This window comes from Augochlora pura, chromosome 5 (assembly GCF_028453695.1).
Source record: "Augochlora pura isolate Apur16 chromosome 5, APUR_v2.2.1, whole genome shotgun sequence".
Classification (NCBI taxonomy): Eukaryota; Metazoa; Arthropoda; class Insecta; order Hymenoptera; family Halictidae; genus Augochlora; species Augochlora pura.
This window is the reverse complement of record NC_135776.1, coordinates 1,003,615-1,027,981: the sequence shown is the minus strand read 5'-3', so window position 1 is coordinate 1,027,981 and position 24,367 is coordinate 1,003,615. Positions and strand designations below refer to the sequence as shown.

The 24,367-nt window shown below is 40.6% G+C and overlaps 4 protein-coding genes across 18 annotated transcripts; 1 reads left to right on the top strand and 3 right to left on the bottom strand.

The window, feature by feature from the left end:
- Window positions 1–121: 121 nt before the first annotated feature.
- Uba3 (Ubiquitin-like activating enzyme 3) lies at window positions 122–2,512 on the bottom strand. Of its 4 annotated transcripts, none has more exons than XM_078180841.1 (5): window positions 1,649–2,512; window positions 1,216–1,576; window positions 801–1,130; window positions 363–726; window positions 122–250 (listed from the first exon to the last, which is right to left on the bottom strand). In XM_078180841.1, the coding sequence occupies exons 1-4, from the start codon at window positions 1,897–1,899 to the stop codon at window positions 364–366; spliced, it is 1,305 nt and encodes a 434-aa protein (XP_078036967.1). In that variant the 5' UTR covers window positions 1,900–2,512; the 3' UTR covers window positions 122–250; window position 363. The 4 variants fall into 4 exon arrangements, with proteins under 4 accessions (XP_078036967.1, XP_078036965.1, XP_078036966.1 ...); XM_078180839.1 differs by lacking the exon at window positions 122–250 and having other exon boundaries at window positions 273–726; window positions 1,649–1,932; window positions 1,988–2,512; XM_078180840.1 differs by lacking the exon at window positions 122–250 and having other exon boundaries at window positions 273–726; window positions 1,649–1,932; window positions 2,006–2,512.
- LOC144470043 (coronin-2B) lies at window positions 2,448–13,582 on the top strand. 8 transcript variants are annotated; one of them, XM_078180829.1, is made up of 10 exons: window positions 2,448–2,508; window positions 3,824–4,141; window positions 8,971–9,168; window positions 9,402–9,518; window positions 9,656–9,970; window positions 10,042–10,266; window positions 10,355–10,564; window positions 10,635–10,752; window positions 10,837–11,063; window positions 11,137–13,582. In XM_078180829.1, exons 2-10 carry the CDS (start codon window positions 3,998–4,000, stop codon window positions 11,329–11,331), a joined length of 1,749 nt encoding a protein of 582 aa, XP_078036955.1. In that variant the 5' UTR covers window positions 2,448–2,508; window positions 3,824–3,997; the 3' UTR covers window positions 11,332–13,582. The 8 variants fall into 8 exon arrangements, with proteins under 8 accessions (XP_078036955.1, XP_078036956.1, XP_078036953.1 ...); XM_078180830.1 differs by having other exon boundaries at window positions 2,493–2,508; window positions 3,829–4,141; XM_078180827.1 differs by lacking the exon at window positions 2,448–2,508 and adding an exon at window positions 2,841–2,904 and having other exon boundaries at window positions 3,609–4,141.
- A 1,015-nt stretch (window positions 13,583–14,597) lies between these two features.
- Bou (glycosylphosphatidylinositol anchored membrane protein boudin) lies at window positions 14,598–17,040 on the bottom strand. Its single transcript, XM_078180843.1, has 4 exons — window positions 16,790–17,040; window positions 16,107–16,262; window positions 15,592–15,738; window positions 14,598–15,254 (listed from the first exon to the last, which is right to left on the bottom strand). Exons 1-4 carry the CDS (start codon window positions 16,854–16,856, stop codon window positions 15,043–15,045), a joined length of 582 nt encoding a protein of 193 aa, XP_078036969.1. The 5' UTR covers window positions 16,857–17,040; the 3' UTR covers window positions 14,598–15,042.
- A 200-nt stretch (window positions 17,041–17,240) lies between these two features.
- On the bottom strand, window positions 17,241–24,308 carry LOC144470041 (cytosolic carboxypeptidase-like protein 5). Of its 5 annotated transcripts, none has more exons than XM_078180824.1 (11): window positions 24,238–24,308; window positions 22,606–22,755; window positions 22,213–22,505; window positions 21,802–22,140; window positions 21,461–21,732; window positions 21,249–21,387; window positions 21,007–21,109; window positions 20,635–20,932; window positions 20,358–20,565; window positions 20,116–20,277; window positions 17,241–18,375 (listed from the first exon to the last, which is right to left on the bottom strand). In XM_078180824.1, the coding sequence occupies exons 2-11, from the start codon at window positions 22,718–22,720 to the stop codon at window positions 17,662–17,664; spliced, it is 2,643 nt and encodes an 880-aa protein (XP_078036950.1). In that variant the 5' UTR covers window positions 22,721–22,755; window positions 24,238–24,308; the 3' UTR covers window positions 17,241–17,661. The 5 variants fall into 5 exon arrangements, with proteins under 5 accessions (XP_078036950.1, XP_078036946.1, XP_078036951.1 ...); XM_078180820.1 differs by lacking the exon at window positions 24,238–24,308 and adding an exon at window positions 22,837–23,747; XM_078180825.1 differs by lacking the exon at window positions 24,238–24,308 and adding an exon at window positions 22,837–23,747 and having other exon boundaries at window positions 21,007–21,052.
- Between the last annotated feature and the right edge of the window lie 59 nt (window positions 24,309–24,367).

Here is a 24,367-nt window from a genome sequence, read left to right as displayed (position 1 = left end):
TTAATGTAACAGCTGTGTCGTATAAATTAACATAGTTTTAATATTCGCTTCTGTTACATTTAAGGATAGGCAAAGAAAATTAGTACTACTAAAAAAGAACATAGCAATACCAATTTATTACTGAGATTTAGAGTGAACTAATATTAAAATGATGTTACCGTGTGATACTTATTTTATAGATTCGTTGAAAACGATACTACATCGAAGATGTTCTGATTTTGCCGATAAAATTTTTGTCTTCCTAACATTTCTGAAACCGATTAAAGGTTGATATAAATACTGTAAATACACGATGACGATTGTAGCCATAAAATCGTGAACTAAATGATAAAGTTTTATGATTGGAGCTTAAGATATCTTACACTATACAAATTTTAATTTTAACACAACTGTATTGGGGGTGGTGATGTCGGCAACATTGATCTCATTGCCATTTTTCAATCCAAGATCACCTAATGTTTTCGTTAAGTTTTCACGAGTTTTCTCTTCGATGCTTGGAACAGTTTGCATATACAAAGTTTTATTTTTGCCATCAATGTTGGCAGTAAGACCCGGATTTTTCATTCGCAAGTCCGGTTTTTCACAAAGAAGTTCTATCAGGTCACTTAGTTTGAATTTAGAATTAGGAATCTCGATTTCTTTTGGAATCTGACTACATGCTACACAATCTTCTTTTTTCTCTGCCTCGTAAGTGTATGTATATATTCCATCTAAATCGTTCAGCACCTTTTCAAAGAAAATGACTTTTTAACTAAAATATAAAATCCATACTTGGTAAATATTTACAGTCGCATAATTACCATGTAATTATTCAACGAGGCACTGCAACTACTAGCAAGCTTGAATGCTTCTGTAGCACAGGTTGCAGCAATTACAGCATTTGTTGATGCTACAGCAGGTATAATATTTTTAACTACACCCTGAACTAGTCTGTACGTTAAACCCTGTATACCAAATTGTGTTGCTCTCTCAATAGACTTTTCATAGATCCAATTAATATGCTGAGGATCGTCGCCGTCTATTGGACAATTAAATGGATTTTCCTTTGGCCACTGAACTACTTTCACATATTCTATACAATGTTCTGGTAAACGTGGAGTGTTTGCTATTGTACATAGTGGATACGTGACCTATATTTGGAGGTAATTGCAGTTCAAATAAAAATAGCTATTGTACAGATTATATTCTATTGCTAAAAACAAGTAGACTGTTCACCTGAGGAGGATATAGATCTAAAGTGCACTCAATGCAAGCAGTTAGACCAGGCAAAATCACCCTTACATTTCCTTTGAAACCCTCCGTGCCACCATCAATCATTGGTATGACACTAGACTTATCCAACTCTCCATTTTCATAGATCAAAAGGGAGAGGAGCATACCATTGATCCATCTCCTTGCAACTATCGAATCTAAGCCGCAAACTATTATGTGGAATTGTCTGTAAAACTCCTCATCTTTGTCCTGTATTTTGCAACAGTGTGGTGTAACATTGCTGCCCGGAATTCGAGCGTTTACAAATCGTGCAGCTACGTCCGCTTTTGACGAGCCAATATCTTTGTGACGGAAAAGAAATTGTCTGCAATTTTAATGAATTCAATTGCTATACACTGAAAAATCAATGTTCGTCCGATTAGGTACTTTATCATACCGGTTTAGGTTGGACAATTCAATTGTGTCCATATCGATTATGTGAATGTGTCTGAACCCCATCAGGGCTAAATCTTTGAGTAATTCGCATCCTAAGCCGCCAGCGCCGATAACTAGGATCTTGCAATTTTCTAATAAAAATTGCAAGGTCTCCGACGACGGCTCAAAATCAGGTCTACAAAAGGGACCGGATCTTTCTAAAACTTTTCGCAAATTGCTCCATCGCCTGTGTGTATGGTCGGACCCCATCATTGAAACAAGTGTAATCTCACACGGCCAAGATCACTGTGGAAATTCTAATAAATAAATAAATTTCAACAAAACATCTTCTACACTCTACCTCTAATATAAATATAACCTGTTCATTTGATGTGAAAGCGAGAGCACTGCATAGGCAACCTGTTATACAGCAGCGACATTAAACTGCCGCCTTGCGGCACAAAGCTGTACCACACGACAGTATAACGTCGGTACAAACGAGTCTAAAACTGCAGTAGGTAGATGTGTGATTACTTGTCCATCATTTCACGGACGTTTCGATTCCCAAAAAGAAACTTCGATCAACGCGCGATTCGCTTCACCATTTTATTTACGAAAATAATCTGTTAAAGTTCATTTCGAAGTTTAACGTTCGATCATCTATTCTTTTTCTGGGATCAATAAGAACTGTTTATAACGTTGCCAAACGGAGAATTTTATATGGAGAGTTTCCCATGAAATCCGTTTGTTAAATTCTTTTTCTCGGTCCAGTGAGCAACAATCGCGTACCGTTTCTCGAGCAGACCGCCTCCCATCACGGCGTGTCAACGCCTCGTCTGCGTTCAAATCGATATGTAAATCGGTGTTGCACGGGCATAAGCGGTGAGTGTCGACTGACAGTGTTCCCATCGGATTAAAACGATCGAGTAGTTATGACAGGATTGCGTCGCATTCGTACATTGACCGCGAACTTTTCAAGCCGTTCTCGTGACACCGTTCGTGACGCTTCCTGTGAAACGGGAATGCATCCTTCGGAAATTCGCTGATCGACAATCGCGTCACGCGTTATTACGCGGCGCGGGTACACACACGATACAGAGTGTTCGCAAATATTTGTAGAAGAATTCACCAAGCTCTAGGTCATTAAAACACAACCTTTGCGATTTTTTCACTCAACTGACCATTCGATTTCAATACTAAAACTTCGTGTAGCGGAGCGTTCATTGATCCGCAAAGACTACGACACTGTTTGTAAACATTATTGTTTGCATACAAAGTGTGTTAGTGCTAGTATTATCTAAGAGGCGTGGATGTATTACACTATTATTTCTAAAATTTCGGAGCAAAATAATAGCAAATAAAGAAAATTAGCACTCACGCTTGGAATTTCTATTGTAGTCGAAACCGACACGGCACCTTCTGAATGCTTTCGATAACAGAGATATATGGCACCCTATCGGAAAAATAAGAGAGGTTCTACACATTACCCACCGATGGGTATTTAAAAATAATCGCATTGTATCGCTGTGGCGTATTATACTTGTGTAACCTTTCACATATATACGCATCGATGCAGCGCTTGGTACGCCAGAGCAATATGACACGATACAGAACAATTGTGGGTATGCAGCTTATGATGATTCATAGGTTTGCCGGTATCGCGCTTACAAAATAGCATCCGTATGCTTTCGGGTTGCATAGTTTTGGAGCACCCTGTATGCGCTCATCCCCCTTCATGGGCAACCGGGGAGGAGGACGAGCGATACGGGACAAACAGCTGGCGAACGAAAATGTCGCGCTTTCTGCTCACAACGAGCAAATAAGTTGTTACTCGGCGGCTGGTTGCCGGCGTTGTGTGTCCGCGTTGCGGTTCAACGCGGGCGTCGAGCGGGTTTACAGGCATCAAGGGGGTTCGCAGTATGGTGGAATGAAAGCGCGGGATGCTCGTTCGATTCGAAGCGACTTTACAATCTTTATAGCAGAATATCGCCGCACTGGCTCTCAGGGCGACGTGCTCTTTGTGTGTTTACGTGTTGCGCGCACGACGAGCAATCGATACGCGGTGCGGCGCCGTGTTCATGTGCCGGGTTCAGTGAGTAGATTACGAAATCGGGCGGATAGAGCGGTGGCACGTTCGCACGTGGCCCTTTTGTCCACGATTTTCCGAATTGCGAGCAACCCGTTCCTCTCTGACCAGTGTAGGTACGTGATCGACGAAGTTTAATGATCGCCGAACGACTGCCAATCCGTTCTTAACAATTGAAACGCGAACACCGAGTCGCACAGACGAATACAACAGGCTCCGGGCTGTGCTGGTGACGTGGGGACGATCGTGCGTGCACAATATTCATTGGAGTACCAAAAAGATCCTATGGGATATAATATCGCAAACTGGGAAATGATACGCTCGAGGGAGGAATTTGCCGAGAAACTGGGCCTGGACGCCACGGATGACACTCACTCCCTGTTGAACAATATGGTAGACGTCAGAGCGTGCTACAAGCCAAGCGGAAAAGTAAGATTTTATCCTCTGATCGTTGTATCTCCTCCCGCCTGTTTCTTCGTATGACCGCTTCTGTTTATTTACGTTTTTCTCAGCAAGTTTTTAATCCTTGTTTTGCAATTCATCAGTCAGTGGATGGACACTTGATTTGCTTGCTGTGTTTTCATGGTCGACACTGCCTTCGATGATGAGATGATGTTTTCGACTGCCTCTTGCGTGATACCTCTTCAGTGCCTTTTTTTTGCATAGAGAATGCATTATTGTTACGTGTGCTGGTTATCGATCCGATCGATTGCGTAGTGTACTGGTTGCTTGTAACCGTTACAGTGTGTCATTAGCCTTTGTTTTCGAATCAGGCTGCATTTAGAGCGTTCCACTTTGTGAGCGTTCGACTTGATTTAAGGAAATTGGTATTGATTGACAACCGCTATGGGGGAGGGGAGCCAGTTCCTATTTTTCTTTTTATCCGTTTCTCCAAGGAAGTATTCGTTAAGTTTATAATTACTAATTAATCGGGGGACCGGTTAGTTCACGCAGTAACCATCAAAGTACCTTTGGTGCACTTTCGGAATTTTCGTTCCCCTCTTTTGCGATGTAAATATTTGAAATGCAAACTCGACAACTAGAACACAAGTTTACACATAACTTGTCTCAGACAGAAATCGTTAACTTCTTCGAGACATTTTCAACACAAGAAACGGTAGAATTTTAATCAGCAAGCTTTGACCTCTTTCACGCGGTAATTCGCGGATACGTAGACTGCCAATGAAATCCTGCGGAGGCCACAAGCTACTATGAAAAAACATTATAAAAGAAGGAGAACTGATAATTCAAGAATCGTAAAATTAAAACATTAAAGCGTATATCTACAAGATATGCGAACAAAACTTGTAAAATTTCAAAGACAGAGTAAAAGTTGTCCTCAAGTATATACGGCCGTCACTGTAGATCTTTTCTCCGCGAATCCTTCCGCGGGCACAAAGAATCGCGCGCGAATTACGCGTCATTCGCACAAGATCAGGCGCGCGCGTTTCTATAAAAGCGTCACGCTCGCGTGTTAAACACGCAGCAAGGAGCGTGCACCACGTGACGCGCGGCTGGTGGTGTAGGCTCGTCTACATAGTGTTGGATAGCGGCTAACTGGCAGTGCCTGCTCGACGACTTTCGCGATCTAACGCGTGCGTCTGAGACTGACCGATCGTAAATGTAAACGCGCGCGGTACTTTGCGCTGGCTGTTCGCGCGGCCCTTCTTCTTTTCTCTGAATGAAACGCCGCGTTGCGTGACCACGTTCTTCGGCGTTCGTTGGTGCTGAATATCGCGGCGGAGCAAAACAGTGCTCACCGTTGTTGCTTGGGCTCTCGTTCTTCGACGCTATCGCGTACACGTTTCGCCGGGGAACTTTATTGTGCGGCAACAGGGGAACTCGTGCTTCCCACGGAAGCCGCTCGAGAACTTCTTAACACGCGTTTGGTTCCGTCTGTGAGCCCAGCGGACGTGGAAGACGTTCTACGGTGCCGTTCGCCGTCTCATGGACAAACAGGTACACTTTGTTTTGATATGCGCGTACAGTGCCTCGAAAAAGTATCCGTTTCTCTCGCGTACAGTCTGAAAACCGACCAGGGCAACCAAGTCCCAATTAATGAGACTCAACGAGGTTAATAATGCGCAAACAGAAAAGAAACACGGAGACCTTTTCCGGCCCGCGCTGTACATGCTTTCGAGCAGCCGTTTCTGTGGTAAATGCGATTAGCACCGGCATGAGGGCGGCGACGATTATTAACGCTCCACGAAACGGTTGAAAGAACCGTCGAACCGAACAATCATCATAATAATCCGGGCTATAGAGCTTAAGTTAATGTCGCTAGATAACGGAGGCGATTCACTGGAACGTCTAACATCGAACCTCTTATGGGATAGTGATCTTGACCAAGCACAATACTGGGAACATCTGGTTTCCCATGCACGTTTCTGCTAAAATACAGAAGATAGAAACGTTAGATCATCACACAAGGAGGACTGAATAATTGATAGTTGGAAAGATGAGAGAATAGAAAGAGCCGCCTAGCTAACGACTACTAGTTCCTTCCTGCTCGTCTACAGAACGTAGAGTTAGTTTTGCGACGAATACCTGAGCTCACTGTTCCATTCTTCCTGGTCCACAGACGACATTGATTTCGAGACGTGACGTAAGCGCATGTGTAACTCGGCGTAGAAATAAAAAAGGATTGCTGTACAACCGAAGAATTTCCGGACACGTGGGTGGTATTTTTGCCCCCACCCAAACAGCGTTGGCCGATCCTTACGAGATACAGCTGTTGAGAATGATATAGTATAGTAGTTAAGTGGATTCTACTTTGTAAAGAACTGACCACGAGCTCACCTGTTGAACACAACAGCATCTGTCGATTCAAATTTAAAAATTTGTAACATTTTCTTGGGGGCCTTCTTTGGCGGTCCTTGGGAGAATCCTAGTTCTCACAGGTATTTCGACATCTTCGTTTGACTTAATCGGTCCCGAAAGCGGTGATAGCAGTAACAAAATTGTAAACTGTCGTCACACGTCGAGACGATGTTCGCGGCCAATAGAAACGATTCGCGGGTAGATCAAAGGGGGAAGGGAAGGGGCGCGAGCCGATAGGTAACCGGTGGTCGCGGATCGATGCACTTGTAATTCGTCCTCGATCCAGCGAGCAGTTGCCTAATCGGTCGGTCAACCTCGTGTTCCCTTCTGTTTTCATTTCTTCCAGTAAAGAAGGAAGCGATACCGGGCTAGAATTGAAATTCACCTAATCGTTCGCATGCATGGGTCCTGGCTTGTACGAATTGCGACGCGCACAATCGCACACGCATACTCACCTGTTCTGCACTGGCGACCAACGTTTCACAGCGCACGTGTACCCGACCGGCCGAGTCTGATTGGTATCAGACATGACCAATGATAAACAGGTGAGTGGTTTCGGTGTTCAGGTGACTTTTCGACTAGTCGGGCGAATGTTCTCTACAGTTCGTTGCATGTCATTCCTGTTTTCCAGTCGCTACTGGTATTTCCAGCTAGAATTTTATCGGTGCCGACCTTTCGGGTACCTATACGGCAGTACCAATCGGCAGCAAATGTGACCAGGATCTCCGCACTGCTATCCTACAAAAGTGCATTGATTCGAGTCATTCTGTTTAAGACAGAAATTGCCATCAACAGACTTACATATACGTTTCTAGATCGTTAGAGCCTGACGAATCATCGGAGTCGCGTTTCTTAATGACACGGTCGAGTGGAAACTCACCGTATCCAAGCCTCGATTGTTAACATCGATAGCGGGTCATTGAAATTCTAACTGTCTAGGACATTCGCCCGATCGATCCTATATAAAATTGATACGATTCCCGCAGTCCGAGTGAAACGAACCCTCTGCCTTTCGTTTCGAGGTATGTCGAAGAAATGGCAAGAATAGTTCAAATATTAATTACCGAGACTTTCCGCACGAAGCACGATGTAACGTTATAATGATTTGATATGTTTGCATGGTTCGAAAAATACTCTTTTGTACATAAAAAAACCTACTGTATTTGTCTCCGACTAGGGACCGTATTCTGACAATTAACGAGGCAAGCAGGTTCCTCCATGCGTTCGACCACCGTGCCGCGATAATTAATAACTTTCTGCAGTTCGAACTTCAACGGTGCCATGTATCATTTCAAGAGACCGCTAAACCGAAAGTTCTGTGCTACACACACACATATCCGTGACCCTAATTGCAGACTGCATGGCACGCGATGATTATTACGTCGGGTTACTCTTGGAACGCGATCGATTCGATGGTATTGTCCGATCGACAGGAATGCAACAACAAAAGGAACAGAAATGATCTCAAATTACGATCGGATCGAATCGAGCGCTCGCGTTCCCTTGACGCGAACGTTGAAAATTTGTTATAACAGATCTCAAGAAATCGGGATCACCGAATCTGGGGCTCGGCTTATCGGATCGGTGTTACGAGCGTATCGTCTTTAGAAGTACTAGAACAAATCCGATCTAATCTGGCACGGATTCGCGATCATCGGATAGCTGCTTTCGATTTTTTCCTTCTCGAAATTGTCCGAGCCGAGTGGAGCGTTCGTACAATTATGTGTTACATCTAGAATTTACAAACAACTCTTGCTCGTCGATCACGCTCGTTTTTGATCGCGCGATCGCCGAGCGCGCTGGCTGTGCACAGCCGTCTCCGACCACCAGACGGCTGCACTTTTCGCGAGAAAAAGTCGCATAATTTGATCTGTCTCGCCGCGCATAGCTGCACTCGGCTTTGCTTCTATGCATCACGCGCGACCAACTCCAAAAGATTTCACATCGGCGCCGATTACCGCTCGTTTTCCGCGCGTATTCCCTGCCAACGGCCCCTCGGACGAACACCTACAGATCGTTGACCAGGATTCTCGTACCGCGAACGATGGCCGATCGGTAATAATAACTTTTGATAAACAGCGGCGGGACCGAAGTATCGCGCGCTTTCGGCACCTCCGCTCCAGAGAACTTTCTTCTTCACGGTTTCTGAGCCCGGTGAGAGTCCCAGAAACGCATAAATACTTTCCGCTCGTGCTGTTGGCCCGCCTCTAGTTAGGAACTTGACGAATTAAGCTGATTAACAAAAGATTTATCACCAACCAGAGCAACGATCTCTGATCATCTCACCTCGTTAGTTGTCGCTTCGCTGAGACCGTGTGGGAGAGCTATTGTCGAAACGTGTCTTCGGGCAACCGTCTTCAGACTGAAAAAAAAAACGATTCAATTATAGATCAAAGCGAAAAGGAAGAATGTATAAAGAACATTTGCAATGTTTCTAGTCCTGGTTCCGCGGGGTCCGCAGCAGTAAGTTTCGGCACGTCTACGGCGTGCCAGCGAAGCGAGAGAAATGCTACGACAACGTGAAGATTACGAAGAACGCTCACGACTCGCAGTTCTGCGCCGTGAACCCGAAGTTCTTGGCCGTGGTGACCGAAGTTGCGGGCGGAGGAGCGTTCTTGGTCTTGCCTTTGGATCGCGTGAGTAATCTAGATTCTAGATGGATCGATTCGCCGTTACAGTGTGCGATCGCCGAAGCAAACACGCGTTTACAACATCGTACTTCTTATCGAACGTCGTCGGTGTTATCGTAATACTCTGGGGTATCAATTTGTACATCGACGCAAATAGCTCGTAATCGCGAATGTTGTTACAAGCCGTCCAGCAATTTTGAATCGAGCATTTGATATAATAGTGTGCATCTATCTTTCAGACCGGAAGACTTGACTTCAACGCTAGCAGAGTCACAGGGCATACAGGTCCAGTCCTCGACATTAAGTGGAACCCTTTCAACGACAATGTCATCGCTTCCTGCTCCGATGACTGCACTGTAGGATCAGTTTTTGGAAACTGCTGGAACCAATTGGACTTGATGTTTTTTCGATACCATTGTCCAATGGGTTTTCAAACAATGTGTCCTTTGCTGATCATTTTAGAGCCATTCTGATGGCTTCTTTATGGTTCTAGATCAAGCTCTGGCATATCCCTGACGGCGGCTTGTCCCGAAACCTAACCGATTGGCTGGTGGAGCTCCAAGGGCACAAACGTCGGGTCGCCTACATAGAATGGCACCCGGTAGCCGAGAACGTGCTCTTCAGCGCCGGCTTCGATCATCTAGTGATCGTTTGGGATATAAACCGGGGTGAGGCGGTCAGTGTGATCGACAGACACCCGGATGTGATCTATAGCATATCGTTGAACCGTGACGGCAGCTTGCTGGCGACCACGTGCAAAGACAAGAAGCTGAGGGTGTTCGAGCCGAGATCCGGTATCGTAGTCTCGGTAAGTGTCTGTTTAATTGTTTTATAGACCATGGAAACTTTAATAAAACTGCCCGGTTACGGCTTGGGCAGGAAGGAGTCTGCCACGCTGGGACCAAAGCTAGCAAGGTGGTGTTTCTCGGTGGCTCGGGAAGACTTCTGACTACAGGCTTCAGCAGACACTCGGACAGACAGTACGCTATTTGGAGCCAGCACGATCTGACAGTTCCGTTGGTCTGTGAGACCATTGATTCCTCTAGCGGGGTCGTCTTCCCGTACTACGACAATGACACCAACATGGTGTATCTAGCTGGAAAGGTAGGCTCATTATAACCTTGACATAACTGCTTCTATGGATGGTTTGTAATCGTAATTTCAAAGCATTCTATGAATTTGCCCGTTTCAGGGTGACGGCAACATCAGGTACTATGAGGTAGTGAACGAAGCTCCCTGGATGCACTACCTCAGCCAGTTCATCTCCGGCAACCCTCAGAGAGGACTGGGTGTCATGCCGAAGAGAGGAGTGAGTACTTCGATCTGTGAGGTGTTCAGGTTCTACAAGCTACACGCGACCCGTGGGCTTTGCGAACCGATTGCGATGATAGTCCCGCGAAAGGTACGATATTATCCCGTTGACCTATCAGTTAGCAATTTGACTGGCTAATCGTCGACTTTCACTTTCGCAGAGCGACCAATTCCAGGAGGACCTGTACCCGGATACGGTGGGCACCTGTCCTGCTCTATCAGCCAGAGACTGGATTAGCGGCATGAACAGCCCGCCGATACTGATATCGCTGAAAACCGGTAGGGTCAAGTTTTACTCGTTTGATTTCGCTAACGTTTCGCTTCTGTCACATTCGTCTAATTACCTGATCAAATATTAAACAGGAGGTAGTATCACCACGCACAAGCCGCGGATTTACAAGCCACCTCAACAGCCGCCCACGACGGACCTAAACAACAAGAAGAAGTTCGCCTTCTTGTCCACCGAGACTGTGCCGGACTACAGGCCGATAGAGTTCCACGAGATCTCCGAGAAGAGTCAGAAGACCTCCAGCAATCAGAGTACCAAGTTCCAGCAGCTGCAGCAGAAGTTTGGCACCACGGTGCTGCAGGTAGTTTGCTCGAAAGTTGCCCAACGCTAGTTAACGTCTATGAGAATATCTTTGACTATGGTCTTGCTTGTAGAAGAACAACATCATTGTTCCTCCTGCGGACAACAAGGTCCTGGAGACCGTGGACATTCCGAATAACGAGGCCGAGCTGAGATTGGCGTTCGCTCGTCAAACCGATGAACTGAGACTGGTGCGACGGCAGCTAGCTAACAGCCAGTTACGGGTCAAGGAGCTGGAGGATCAAATACGTAAACTTCAGCGCCAATAAACTTCTCCCGCAAGTCCCCTAGGCCGCGTGTCCGTTCCTCGAACCTCTCACTTTCACTTTCGAAAGTAAGATCTCCTTAGCTAGGATCGCCTCTCTGTAATGGAACCCGCTGGGCGAGCGGACACAAGGCCTAAAGGATCCTTCGGACCTAACGAGACAGCGAATGTTAGGCGTCTATTCGCGCACCAAACCGATTAGTCTGTAGCGATTAGTGAAGAATCGTCTGACGTTGGTCCGTGGGATCTTTTGATACTCGCTTCAAGAAATTATCTGCCCTGTAGCATTGTTGCTAGTTGCACGAGAGACACTACGGTACTTATGAGCAATATTGGATATATTTATGCGAATTTACGCGGCTCGTTGCTCGAGTTTAGACAGTTTTCCGGCAACCTTTACGTCTTCAGCCTATTTCCTATATCTCTGTACGGTCTCGCTACAACTATTTTTTGTGAGCGCAACGATCGAGCAACAATAATAATTTAGTCAATTTCCGTCTCTGAACACGTTCGACGTAGAAATGCTGGAACACAGATGAGATGATTGTGATTCGAAATGCTATTGCCTTCACTGTACAGACGAGCTTTTTGTCTCTGTGTGTTAGCTTGATACTTCTCTGTTCGTTCTTTTTGTAGACACCCTATTCTACACGCCTTCACTCTATTCTACTAGGTCCTCTGTACGCGTAGGTCGTTAGTTACCATTCTCCTATTTCCGCCACACCCTCGAATGCGTGTTCCCTGTCTCGTTCCTTATGCCCGATTACCGACGCAAAATCGTGCACTTTAAGAGAATGATCAATCTGATATATGGACGCAAAACCTCGGGGAAGTATTAGTTGTTCAGTACACGGAGAATTGTACCTGTCTTGTGCGGTATGCACGTTTATCGTATGAGGTTTGATCTGTACAGGGCCTTTGGAAAACGTGGCTGTAAACTGTAGACTGCAACGACTATGCAGACATTGAATGCATCCTAGGATAGAATAGAAAATACCGTTTCGAAATTCCTAGCATTGAGTTTCGAGGCTAACGAACTCCTGGTGAAAAGAAAAGGAGTGTGTTATAAATACTGATTCATTTAAATGAATTACGGCAGGGGGCGATACTTACTTTGACGAAACCTTTTAGGATACATTCAACCATTTGGTACTGCTTGCGGCTGAGTTTTCTTGAAGTACTGCACAGCAACCCCCTTATGTAGAGTGATAGATAAATGCAGAACGTCTAGAAATCGCGGGAAGGATTATTTAAACGAAAAATGCAATAAACATGATTCGGGAAGAGAAATGTGAAAGCACAAGATACATGGATCTAACGATTAACGATCTGCAACGTACAATATAAGATACCCCGCGCAAATTTATCTGCAACCTCGATGCAATAACTCTCGACGCATTTATATGCAACATCTAATATTAACTGATTCTTCTAACGATCGCTTCAAATTTGTCGATCGGTCGGCGAAGATTTTATTTATTACACAGATTTACTTTTACACGAGTCGACGATCAATTTTCATCTGCGATAGCCGATCGCGGTAGCATGCCTTGTGGAGAACCACCGAGACACAGTGCCGCACATTACTATCGTTAGTGGCTGTACATTAATTTATCTATTATTTAATTTAATTTAGTAGTTCTTTTTTACGTGTAAGATAGAGAATTTCGTTGGAGCCAATGATCGAGAGGGTTTATCACTGCCACGCCCACTGCCATGATCCAAGTGGCAATACGATTAGTATTTTTCTTTTAGGGGACGCATGGCAGTGATAATATTTATTGTATGTACACTATAATTAATTTCGTATTGTAGATTAGCGAGTGCAATACATGCACAGTGTAAATACGCACTGTGATCAATGAAAAAAAAGAAAAGAATAAGGAGACATTATTTTTCAATTTCGGAGACTAAAAAGCAAAAACTGTGAAACATTTTTATCATTTTCTTTGTAATTTCCTTTGAACATATGCTCGAGGAAGACCCGTGAATTTTTATGTGAACAAATGTTCTAATTTAATGAAGATTGAGAAGCAAAAATCAAGGCTCGCCTTTTCAACAGTTTTAATATCAACTATTGTATATAAAAGTTCACGAATCTTCGTTAAGAGAAAAGTGCTACGCCAAGAACTAACACCGATACATGTGTGTGTGTGTGTCAAATTAAACTTTGTCTAGGACCAACAAACGTAAGATTGTTAGTCACAAGAAAATTCTATTACCGCTTGATAGTGATCAAATTAAGTAATGGTTTATACACTGTTTATATATATATATATATATACATATATATGTATTTTTCATACGACATATATAATTGTAATTTCAACCGATAAATATATATATATAAAATTTGAGCAGAATTCCTCACCAATGGATATAATATATGTGTAACGCGTGCTTCAAGTTCTCGGATAGAAGAAAACAGAAAGGAATAATACATCCGTTTCATTTGTCAATGTGCATTCATTTTCGTTTCCAATGCTGCTTACAGTATGATGGAAGTGTGTTTGAACGTTCGAATTTCAAAACTGCGCATGATTCTATCATGGCCGCCGTTGCTTCAATTTCGTTTGGTCCTTTCAACACGTGTGTGTAGTATATACGTCCTGTTGAAGAATGCTAGCTAACCCTATGTACTGTTCGTTGTATAATATAACGATATTATAATACACCAAAGAACCGTCAACGTGCGAATACCTTGCGAATTTGAAATGAAAAGAAATTTGTTACTAGCAGTTGATCGACTATCGCATTATATTTATATGCAGAGAAAACGAAATCGATGAGTTAAGACTAACGGGGATTTTGTTCATGAATAAAGAACAATGCATTCAATCTGATTTTCGTTGTTTTATGACCCACACGAGAAAAAGATACATTTGTTTCCATTTCCTAATCTATACTCACGCCACTCATGTTTCTATGTTTAACACGTTGTCTGCCATTAAAATTTCATTTTTACGCTATCATTGAAATACGTCATACATTTTAACTTCGAAGTCGCATGTTTTATCAAATAAATAGCTTTTATTTTTATCGAGTTTCTGTGGTCACTGATTGAGCAATCGGCGTGTTAAAAGGGGTACCGAGTACTAATATATGGTGATCTGTATAGTGTGTACAATGACACATACTTTGTACAAAATGATACAAAAAAGTGGACGGTATAGTCTCTGCTCGTATACATATACATAATATATTAAAAATGAAGAAATAAAAGTAAAAAATAGACGTATAAAAATTCTCGAAAATTAACGGTTCTACTTATAGTAATTCGGCTTTGAGAACACACACGCTCGTGTTTTAACCTATAAATTAATTAAGCACTGTTAAACTGCTAAAGCTCTTAACGTTTAAGTTCTCTTAGTCGACCTTATAAATAGTATTAATCTTCTTTTGGAAAATATAATACATAACTTGTTGCTTCGAGCAAGGCACAATGGCGACATTGATTCGTGTGCAAGAGAAAATATTCGCTTATCGTATCGATACAGTATGGACGGATTAGGATTATATTCGAAAGGAATTTCTAGCTAACCTTCAGTCGTCCTGGTAATGGTTTCTTCTGATTAATTCGTGGAGAAGGTTGTAATACGGAAGTATCACGACGTTAATAGTACAAGCTGCACATTTTTGTCAACGACTGAACATTACCTGAGAAATTTCGCGGGAATATTCAATAGGTCCCGCAAACATTTTTTGCCCGAAGTGTCTACCTCTGGAGGAGTAATTTGGAAGTAACTAGCAAACCGATTGGTAACAGCCATGCTGCAGTTGGTCTCAAAGAGGTCGCTGGGTTGCAGCCATCTCCGGTGCAGGTAAAAATGCAGGTACGATATGTCAACTTATCTCCTTGTCGATTCACGTAATCGCAATAGTTTCCCAGATCCTTAGCCGAACAGAACCGTTTCGTACCTATTCCACCTATTGTAACAGACACAGGAAAAATTGTTTCTTTTTCTAACAAATCGAATTTTATCATGATCGAAGAACAAATTGTGTACACGTAAGTTGCGAAAGCTGAAAGGAGCATGTGCAAAAATGAAATAGCATGCAATAATTTCATCGTTCTCCATAATAACCATAGAGTATGAAATAAAACGTTAGATTCGATTAATGAAATACTTACGAGAGAATAAGCAACTATTAGAACCGATTGCCAACGAGATTACTCAAGTTTCCTTCGTTTCAAATAGAATGAGATGCGGTACAATAAAAATAGAAACGACACCAAGTAATTTCAAAACTACGCAATAAACACCTCCGTAACGTCCGATCGACTTGATGCAATATCGTGCGTCATAAACGTGACTGCAGTTTGCCGGTGTCAAAGTACTAGAAACCAATTTGTCGTCTCCGCAGATTAGTTCTTCCGCCGGCGTGCATTGATAGCAATCCAGACTTGTGGCTTAATTGATTCAGAAAAAAGTTGGTACTGCAGATTAGTATGCACTGAAGAAATGGAAAAACAGTAACAAAATGTTTTTAGCCCGCCTCCGCTCGTCTTGTTAGCGTAAGTGGTAAAGAAGTTTGAACATTAGTTTCCAATTTTCCCGCCGAAACCACCATAGCGAAATGTAGATGTAGCTCTACGCAGGCACGATTTAAAGTATGTTAGGCACGTCGTAATTAAATTAAATTGAGATGATCTATCGGACATGCTTCTATGGACGCATGAATCAGAACTGTAGTACAATCTAGGGTTAGTCTTCGTTCTGGAGTGTTAGGTTTCCCCATGCCCATGACAAGTAATTTGATCTGCCGATATTGTTTTACCCTCGAAACGGCCAGTGTGTTTCACACAGTACTGCGCCCCGAAAACACCATCGCATGGCTCTGGTTCGATATCGATGTCGCTCGAAAGAAATTCGTTGCATTGGAACGGATGCGTGTTGTTTGTACTGATGCACTGATAACATCGTAAACTGTCGGCTGAACGGAAACAACGCGTAAAAGCAAAAAATCTCAATCATTCCTCGGGCAATTTCATATTTTCTGTATTATCGCGCTCACGCTACGATTAGTCGTTGAAAAAAGTGCGAATTAAGAACGTTTGAAATATACGGTCACACCATTATCTACGGGAACGAACGATCGAAGTCTACCACGTACTAAATCACTATAAATACCACGTGTGAACGTGTGACAACAGACGCGATAACATCAATATAATTGCAAATACCGAATGAATTTATTACCCTATAAAAGGGTTATCTTTGCATTTTTTATTGATTCGAATCAATCATTTGTCCATTACTAAGTTCTTCTCCGACAGTGTAATCTTTAAATCTCGCAACGCAATTTTTTCCACGCGTTTAAATAAAGATACAATAGCGACGAGAATAACGGTTGATATATAAAATTCGGAACACGTTGGAATATAAATTAAAGAATTACAAATGCCCCGCCCAAGGGACGCCGCGTTATTCATGTCGTTTAGTTACGTGCATTAACCTTACCACATTCGACAAAAAGCAGGAAAGCCGCGAAAACTGCGAAGTTCCAGACATCACCTCTGGCGCCCATTTCGAAAATATCAATTCGACTCGAGTCGCCTGCGAGAGATTTTATAATAGACGGAATGCGAACGTTTGAATACAATATCTAAACAACACTAAGAGATCACAACACTGCACAAAGCTAACCTAGTCAGGAATTACGACAGAAACGAGAGCCACGCCACGGCGACGCAATTGCAACTGACCGCGGGAGAAGGGATTCGGAATTGGAATGCACGAGTAACAGTCGTGTTTCTCCGACCGCGAACGGAAACTCCCGAAGAGTAATTCGAAATGATCGACAATCGATGCGCGCCATTAGTTGACATTAGTCTGAGTGTTAGTCAACAACAATCTCGTGTTTATGACGTAGAAGTTCATCCCCGGCTAGAAACCAACATCTCCTAAGGTATGTTATTATATATTATCATTTATTCGTTTCCATTTTACATAAACAATATTGCAGTTTGTACGTACAACATGTATACGTATATTGTATGCATGCACATATAGTATGTAAACAGAATAGAGGACATGTATACTGCGATTCAAAAATGAATAAAAAAATATACATAAATACATCAATTGCGTAACACAAATTCAATAAATCTTTTCAAAATGAAAAAAAAAAAACAAAAAATATGTATCTCACTTTTTTCAACGTTGCTCTAGATTTCTCAATACATTGTTTCAGGTATTCTAATCGAATATTTTTAATGGCAATTTTCACGCACAGCGTAAATCATTTCGGTTAATATAATCATCTAAAAGAAATCATAAAATCGCTACATATGTAGTACATTATATCTTTACGAGTTAGTTTCGTTTAGAATTTAGTTTGGGCACTCGCTGCTAATTAAATTCTCTATCACTATGCTGCCTTTGCTCGTATCATTCGACTTGGAAGACCTTAATTTCTTTTGTTCTACACTCCGACAGTACTTTTTAATGGGTTTCGAAGTATCCTTTCCGTTTTGTTTGTCACGTAAACAGAACGATTTTGATGGCGGCTTCGTAGCATCCGATACATTGTTGGATGATTCGCCGACTTCCGGTCGGGCTTTGCACATTCTCGCAGAAACAACTTTTAATCTCTTTGCACCATTCTTTATCATTGCCGTTTCCTCTGATGACAGAGCCATTTTCGTAAGCTTGTTTGTCATCGTATGCTTTTTGCTCGAACATTCTCTTCCCAGAGAATCATTAACAGAGCCAAAATTCGAATTTTTTAATCGACCTTCGGCGCTCTTTAAAAATGGTTTCATCAAGCTCTCTGATCTAATTGCAGGGATTTTAGAGTTATTTTCGACGTTGTTCACGCATTGATTTTTTAGCGGTCTACGAGCTACAGTTTGCCGACATTTCTTGTTGCTTTTTATTCGTTTAACTGCACTGTAAAACGATGTGGTGCGTCGAATGATACATGACTTTTTCGCTAGGTTTGGCTCGCTCTTCATGGAACTCTTTGTCCCTACCGAAGAATCATTTGCCTGACACTCGATTCCCTTTAAATTGTAAGAATCTTGAGGTATAATACCATTATCATCCTGCGAATAAAATTGGGGTTTAGCTTTTTATTAACAAAAATAATATTTATCGTGAACATAATTAAATGCACTGCAATGGATATTGCAGAATTTCGTGTGTATATATCAGCCACTGTTCAGGATCAGATCTTTGTGAGAGAGAGATTAATTTCTTTTTCTATTTATTTATAGAGTGATAATTTAGCTTGTTCTGTAAATCATTTATGGAAACAATGTTTAATATCGTTAGAACATATAAATGGCATTACACGTATTGCTACAATGGGACCAAGGATCAAGGAGAAATAAAATAAAAATAGGGGAAATAAATTATCGCTAAAAATACTGTACATTTATTAAAACAACGGGGCGTGTTTGGGTGTTCGTTTTTGTGTGCACTGGTACAAGTGTATGTTATAACAAGATACATTGCAAAGATTCTATACATGAATTTGTACATAATATTATTTTTCAATTAACAACGTTTACATATATATCTCTATATATATATATATATATAATGAACAACATGATAATACTCTTATTACTTTGTGGCTATGATTTTTAAAGAATTATTTATGCACTGTTCTTATACTAATAATGATTCTATGGTAGAACACACATTCATACTTTGTTTGCAATAGACACGTATGATATTTTTCTTAAACTATCCGTAAATATATATAAAACATTTCATTTCGTTATTTTGTATGAAAGATCTATAAAATTCACAATTATTGTCATTCGTTTGATTAACGATCAATTAAAGGGAAAATGTAAAGAAAACTCTGATTTGGAAATCTGCATATCATTTGTGAAAACACTCCACCACCCAGAGATTTATGGTTCAATCGTCTAAACCGCTATTTTTTGCTTTTCGCTAAAGAAATAGACATCATTAATTACACAAGTGTGTATTTGTCATTGTCACGCGCATCCATGAAATAATTTGTGCATGTGACACTAGTTTAAGTGCACTTATAGTCAATAAAATTATAGTGCGTCAAAATCGATTACTAACAATTAAGAAAGGAAGAGTACACTTTCCATTAAAATTGTAAGCATTAGCACAGAGTATTTAACTCGATTAGTCCTAGTGCGAAAATATATAAAATTTCACAGTCTTCGTAGTTACATAAAAATATTGCATTGTAAAAGAAATTATGCAATAAAAGCATTGCATATGCTTGATATAGTTTTGTTAACGTATAATAAATATAGCTAAGCTTTGCATTTTTTACACAGTTTCTAATTAATATTAAATTATTTAATAGCTCTATCAAAAAACGAGTAGACAAACAGTTTTTTTCACAAACCTTTATGTAAAAATATATCAAATATTATTTTCATGCATACATTTGTTAGAGATGGAAGACCCATTAGCTCGATGTATTAAAAATTTTACAAGATCCACAATAGTTGTATGTCTTAAAAACAATGTATAGTGCATCAGTTGTCGAATTGAACACGAATTCATTTGCGGCAGTGTTATAAAATAATAATATATCTTCTCTTTGATAACGAATATATAATTTAGTATATATAATTTAAAATAAAATAATATACAATTTACATGTATACGAAATCTCTCTCCCACATGTTTTGATTAGGAAAATGCAGTGCAACTACTCAGGCACTAATGTGTCTTGATAATTAATATACGAAAGCATACCAATTTAGTGATATTGTAAGTTACGAGAGTACACACTGTCTGATATCAACAGTTGAAATTTCACTCTCATTATTGACATTGAAATTTACCTTATGCAGAGGCTTGCCGAATGGCGTTGACACATTGTTCACGTATGCTAATTTTAAATAAGATTTTACGCCCCTTAAAGAACGATACTGACTATTTGGCAGTCGACTATTAGGATTATTACTCGTAAGGTCAAGAATCGAAGGACCCAATGCTGCTCCGACCTGTGAGCATACATATTTAAGTATCAATATTCATTTGATCACTCAAACCGTAATCTCTTCAATAACATCAAATATTTTACCGCTTCGAAAACTGCTGGTGTATATTTTGGCGGAACAAAAATGGGAGGCACATTTTTATTAACCCCATCACGAACTCTTGTAGGTACTGTGTTCACTAAACGACCAGAATTATAGTTGCACTCAAGTGTATAGCTACGTATGAGACCAGTTAATTTATACACAGCCACCCGTCCAGACCCTTCCCTTGACATTCCATCCCTTTTGTCTCTATAGAAATGAAAACTTATTATTAGAAGAATTCAAAGTTCAAGTTGCTTTTTCTTCAATTGCACTTACATAATGTACATATTTCTTTCTGTAAAATTGCACGATGTGAAATGGAAGTTTGGATTGTTTAGCGACATTAATTTTGGCAAAAGCATACACGATATCGTGTCCTCCGAATTGTCAAAATAATTGCCATACATAAATACTCCTTTCTTTGAAGCATGACCATGAAGGTCAATATATAAATATAATCCAGAATCCTCTTTCGGTAATTGTCCTACGCCAACAGCGGAATACGTTGTTTTATCTGATTTAAGTTCTACAGAATCACTGTCATCTGTACTATTGCACAGGCCTTCTCCCCTACCTTCACATAATTTTGTATAAATAAGTTAAAGAATTTTGTTGCCATGTTCAATAATAGTATTTGAAAATTCATACCCTGCGGCATGTCATCCAAGCTGTGTGCTCTAGACAATGTGCGTTCCTGAAAAATGTCCGGTTTGTCTTTATGACGTTTTTCGTCTAATGTCATTAGTGTTACCTAGCATTAAGATTATTTGTTAGTGTAGATTATTCCTTCACCATATCAGAAACAAGTGTCTATTAATATATGTTAGTATCTACATACATAGAAGTGCTACATGCATAGAATATCATATATTTGTTTTAAATATAATTACCTGCTGCAATAATCTAGTCGTTGTATCACGTACGATACTTGCAATTCCACAAGTAGAGTCAATAATGTTTTCTCCATTTTCGAAGCTCACGCTCGAAATATCATCTTCATTTGGCAATTGGTATGTATAATGATAATACCTGAAACATGTATATGGTTTGAAAGTTTCTACAAAAAATGATTTTATAGAATTTAAAGTATTGTCTTTGCTACCTTATTAGATTTCTCGCGGCATATATCGTCGGGTGATCTTTTACAGAAGGATTCAAATAGACTCTATTAAGATTAACTCCTCTGGTGTCCATTCGATAATGACCTCTTGCAACTCCGTCGGGATTGAGCATCGGTATTAATTTGAACACATACAAGCGGCGGAGGTTGATTGCCATTTGGTCATCGCGATTCAAAAGGAAATTAAGAAAGCCATTAAAGACGAAGCTAGACGGTGTTTCTCCTGGATGGACCCTTGCGCTAACAAAAATCACCTAAAAAACGTATCTTCATTTAAAAATACAAACCAATTTTAATGATTATCTTTTACCAAAAGATCTTACTTTTTTGTTCCAAAATTTGAAGGGTCTCTCTTCGTGTTTCTCTGGAAACATGTTAATCAGTCTATCTTCTCTCTCTGTTGATATGTAATGAAATGAGCTAATCGTAACAACATCTAGCCTTCGTCCTTCCAGTGATTTTATTGCACATTCCCTGTGGTAGTAAACATCATCCGCACATGTTATATTTCTCTTTGCTATTCTAGCTTCGACCCTTCTCAGATAATTTTGAAGATCAGTGTAAGAGAAAGGGTAGGTGAATGCCAAGTATGTTATGGCTTTCATGTTTTCAGGAGTACAGTAAACAAAAGACAATGTAAAATCACTGCCTTTCTGATCCACCTGTAATATTCGAGGCTTATACATTATTTGTACGTTAAGAAATGATAGATATTAAGTTAGATTAAAATTTACAGTGTATGTGGGTCTATCACGAATTCGTTCCCAATGCAAATGACCAGGCAGAACTTTAAAAACTGGACACATTCCTTGGCTGAACATTTTCACTTGCTTATTTAGGTTGACTATGTTAAATTTCACATATGCTCCTGAGGTACAGGCTTTGAAGCCAAAGTAGAACCATGTCCTATTGCTATTTTGAAATTGTGTTCCATGGCAATCGTGTTTCGTCCATATGTTGAATTCATAATCGACAGAATCATCAGAGGTTGAACTTTTGCATGATTTATTTTCAGCTTCGTTACCATCTAGGGACATGGTAAATGTACAGAAGGAACATATATATATATCCAGATATATACATATACAGAATGAAAAATGTAGGTCAGGGGAAAAATATAAAATTACCCTTTTCAGATTGTTCTGGCACTTTGACCAATTCAACTCTGTCTAAATTTGATGAGTCGAAGTTATTGTAAAAGATGAAGCCTCCACAAGTGACAGGATCAGCTGTATTTTCCATGATGTGTCAAAGGTTATAAGGTCGTCTGGAAAATACTGGAATGAAATGCTTTTACGCGTGCCGGAAGAACATGATATTTTTGAAAGTAGGAAAATTCGTATTGTTCATATTCTCACTTTCTCCGATATCAAGCTCAATTTTCTTCGTTCGTAGCGTTACTCTCATATTAAAAAGGTCATGGTTTTGACAGTTATCTTGAAATCGAGATGATTTCTAGTTAGCCTGCGGGTTCACGCTACGGAACGAACAAATGCACCTCGGAATTGGCAAATGTGACTTTCCACGGTCAATCCCACTCAAATAATACACGATAAATTCAGTCCTCCTAATATTTCCACTAGCACCATTGTTATCGCTAATGCAAACATTTTTGCGAGTTCATCGTAAATATCGGACCGATCGACGATTATGACAGAACGACGAGTGTCACCATTTGTCAACTGTTTGAAAGCTTTTTTGGCGTGTTTAGTGTAATCGTATATTAATAGAATGTTTAAACAGGGCGTCGTTATATGTTGATCAAGAACTACATACCACGAAACGTTAAACCTTCCGAAGTGTTACATTTTCGTACGAGATTCAACATCAACTATTTTGACGCGCGTTATATAACTTATTTACACAGCTATCTCTTTTACATTTTTCGAATGTTATTTATGTATACCTAAATTGCATGCAAAATTACCGGGTGTTTTTTATGTAACACAGACACCCCCTAATTTGTATATTGGACCACTTGTCTTATCTCACGACAGACTTGTACTGCACTTTAATGCGGTGTGATACTATTTGAAATCAAACTGTGCCATTGCGCCAATACATGGGCGCATTTACTAGAACAAATTATTAGCGTAAGCATAATTTGGCACAATACGCCGATTATTACGTGCTCTTCTAAGTCTATTGAAATTGGCGCGAACAGAAATGTCCAATGAAACGACGTCATGGGCCATTCAAATAAGTTATGAATACTATTTCATATTTAAAGAATTCATCTAACACGTTCAATAATTCTGTCATATTTATTGCCGCGAGACAAAACGTTGCAACATTATTCAATGAAAATCCAAAAACTATTAAACGTTATACCCAGCCCAACCTAAATTATTGATACGAAGAAACGTGATAACTGGCGCCCTCTGCTCGTCCGCAGGCAGTGTGGGCAAGAGTTAAGTTAATAGGAGTCGATATCAAAAATTCCAGTGTGCTTACAATTACGCGGTAATTTGTTTAATTGTTACAGATTCATGAGGGTTAGATTAATGAAACTATGGCAATGAAAATGACGGTATCGACGGTCGACAATAATCGTATAATGTCAAATTAATATCATGGGCGGCACTACGCGAGTCGTAGCTCACGACGTGTCAATCTTTTTCCGCGATATGCGTCGTTCTTAATGCACGTTTATTTGCGAGAACGTATTGTATTCGTTGCATAGTGTATTCCGTGTACGTCGAACGAGTAAACTCGTTGTCATTCATCCCATTGTCAAACGATACGATCTCCTTGCTTACGTTGCACGTCTTCGCGCAGGTGATGCGGCCTACTGTCAATGGCACAACTCGATCATCGCATACGCATTCACATCGGTATCCCGTAGTTGTGACTATACCCACACTCATGTGAATTCTGCTATCATAAGAA

Bases quoted from the DNA above. Each gene is read 5' to 3' on its own strand.
- LOC144470043 (XM_078180826.1), top strand. From the start codon at position 3,344: ATGCGCTCATCCCCCTTCATGGGCAACCGGGGAGGAGGACGAGCGATA. The intron at 4,142-8,970 runs GTAAGATTTTAT...CAATGTTTCTAG, and splicing joins GCTACAAGCCAAGCGGAAAA to TCCTGGTTCCGCGGGGTCCG. The intron at 10,267-10,354 runs GTAGGCTCATTA...TGCCCGTTTCAG, and splicing joins TGGTGTATCTAGCTGGAAAG to GGTGACGGCAACATCAGGTA.
- Bou (XM_078180843.1), bottom strand. From the start codon at position 16,856: ATGGGCGCCAGAGGTGATGTCTGGAACTTCGCAGTTTTCGCGGCTTTC. The intron at 16,263-16,789 runs GTAAGGTTAATG...GTTTCCGTTCAG, and splicing joins CCTGCTTTTTGTCGAATGTG to CCGACAGTTTACGATGTTAT. The intron at 15,255-15,591 runs GTGTTTATTGCG...CTGTTACAATAG, and splicing joins GTCGATCGGACGTTACGGAG to GTGGAATAGGTACGAAACGG.
- Uba3 (XM_078180841.1), bottom strand. From the start codon at position 1,899: ATGATGGGGTCCGACCATACACACAGGCGATGGAGCAATTTGCGAAAA. The intron at 1,131-1,215 runs GTGAACAGTCTA...CTCCAAATATAG, and splicing joins TAGATCTATATCCTCCTCAG to GTCACGTATCCACTATGTAC. The intron at 727-800 runs GTAATTATGCGA...TTCTTTGAAAAG, and splicing joins CCTCGTTGAATAATTACATG to GTGCTGAACGATTTAGATGG.
- LOC144470041 (XM_078180824.1), bottom strand. From the start codon at position 22,720: ATGGAAAATACAGCTGATCCTGTCACTTGTGGAGGCTTCATCTTTTAC. The intron at 22,506-22,605 runs GTAATTTTATAT...CCATGTCCCTAG, and splicing joins GCCAGAACAATCTGAAAAGG to ATGGTAACGAAGCTGAAAAT. The intron at 21,110-21,248 runs GTAATTATATTT...TCTTAATGCTAG, and splicing joins CGACTAGATTATTGCAGCAG to GTAACACTAATGACATTAGA.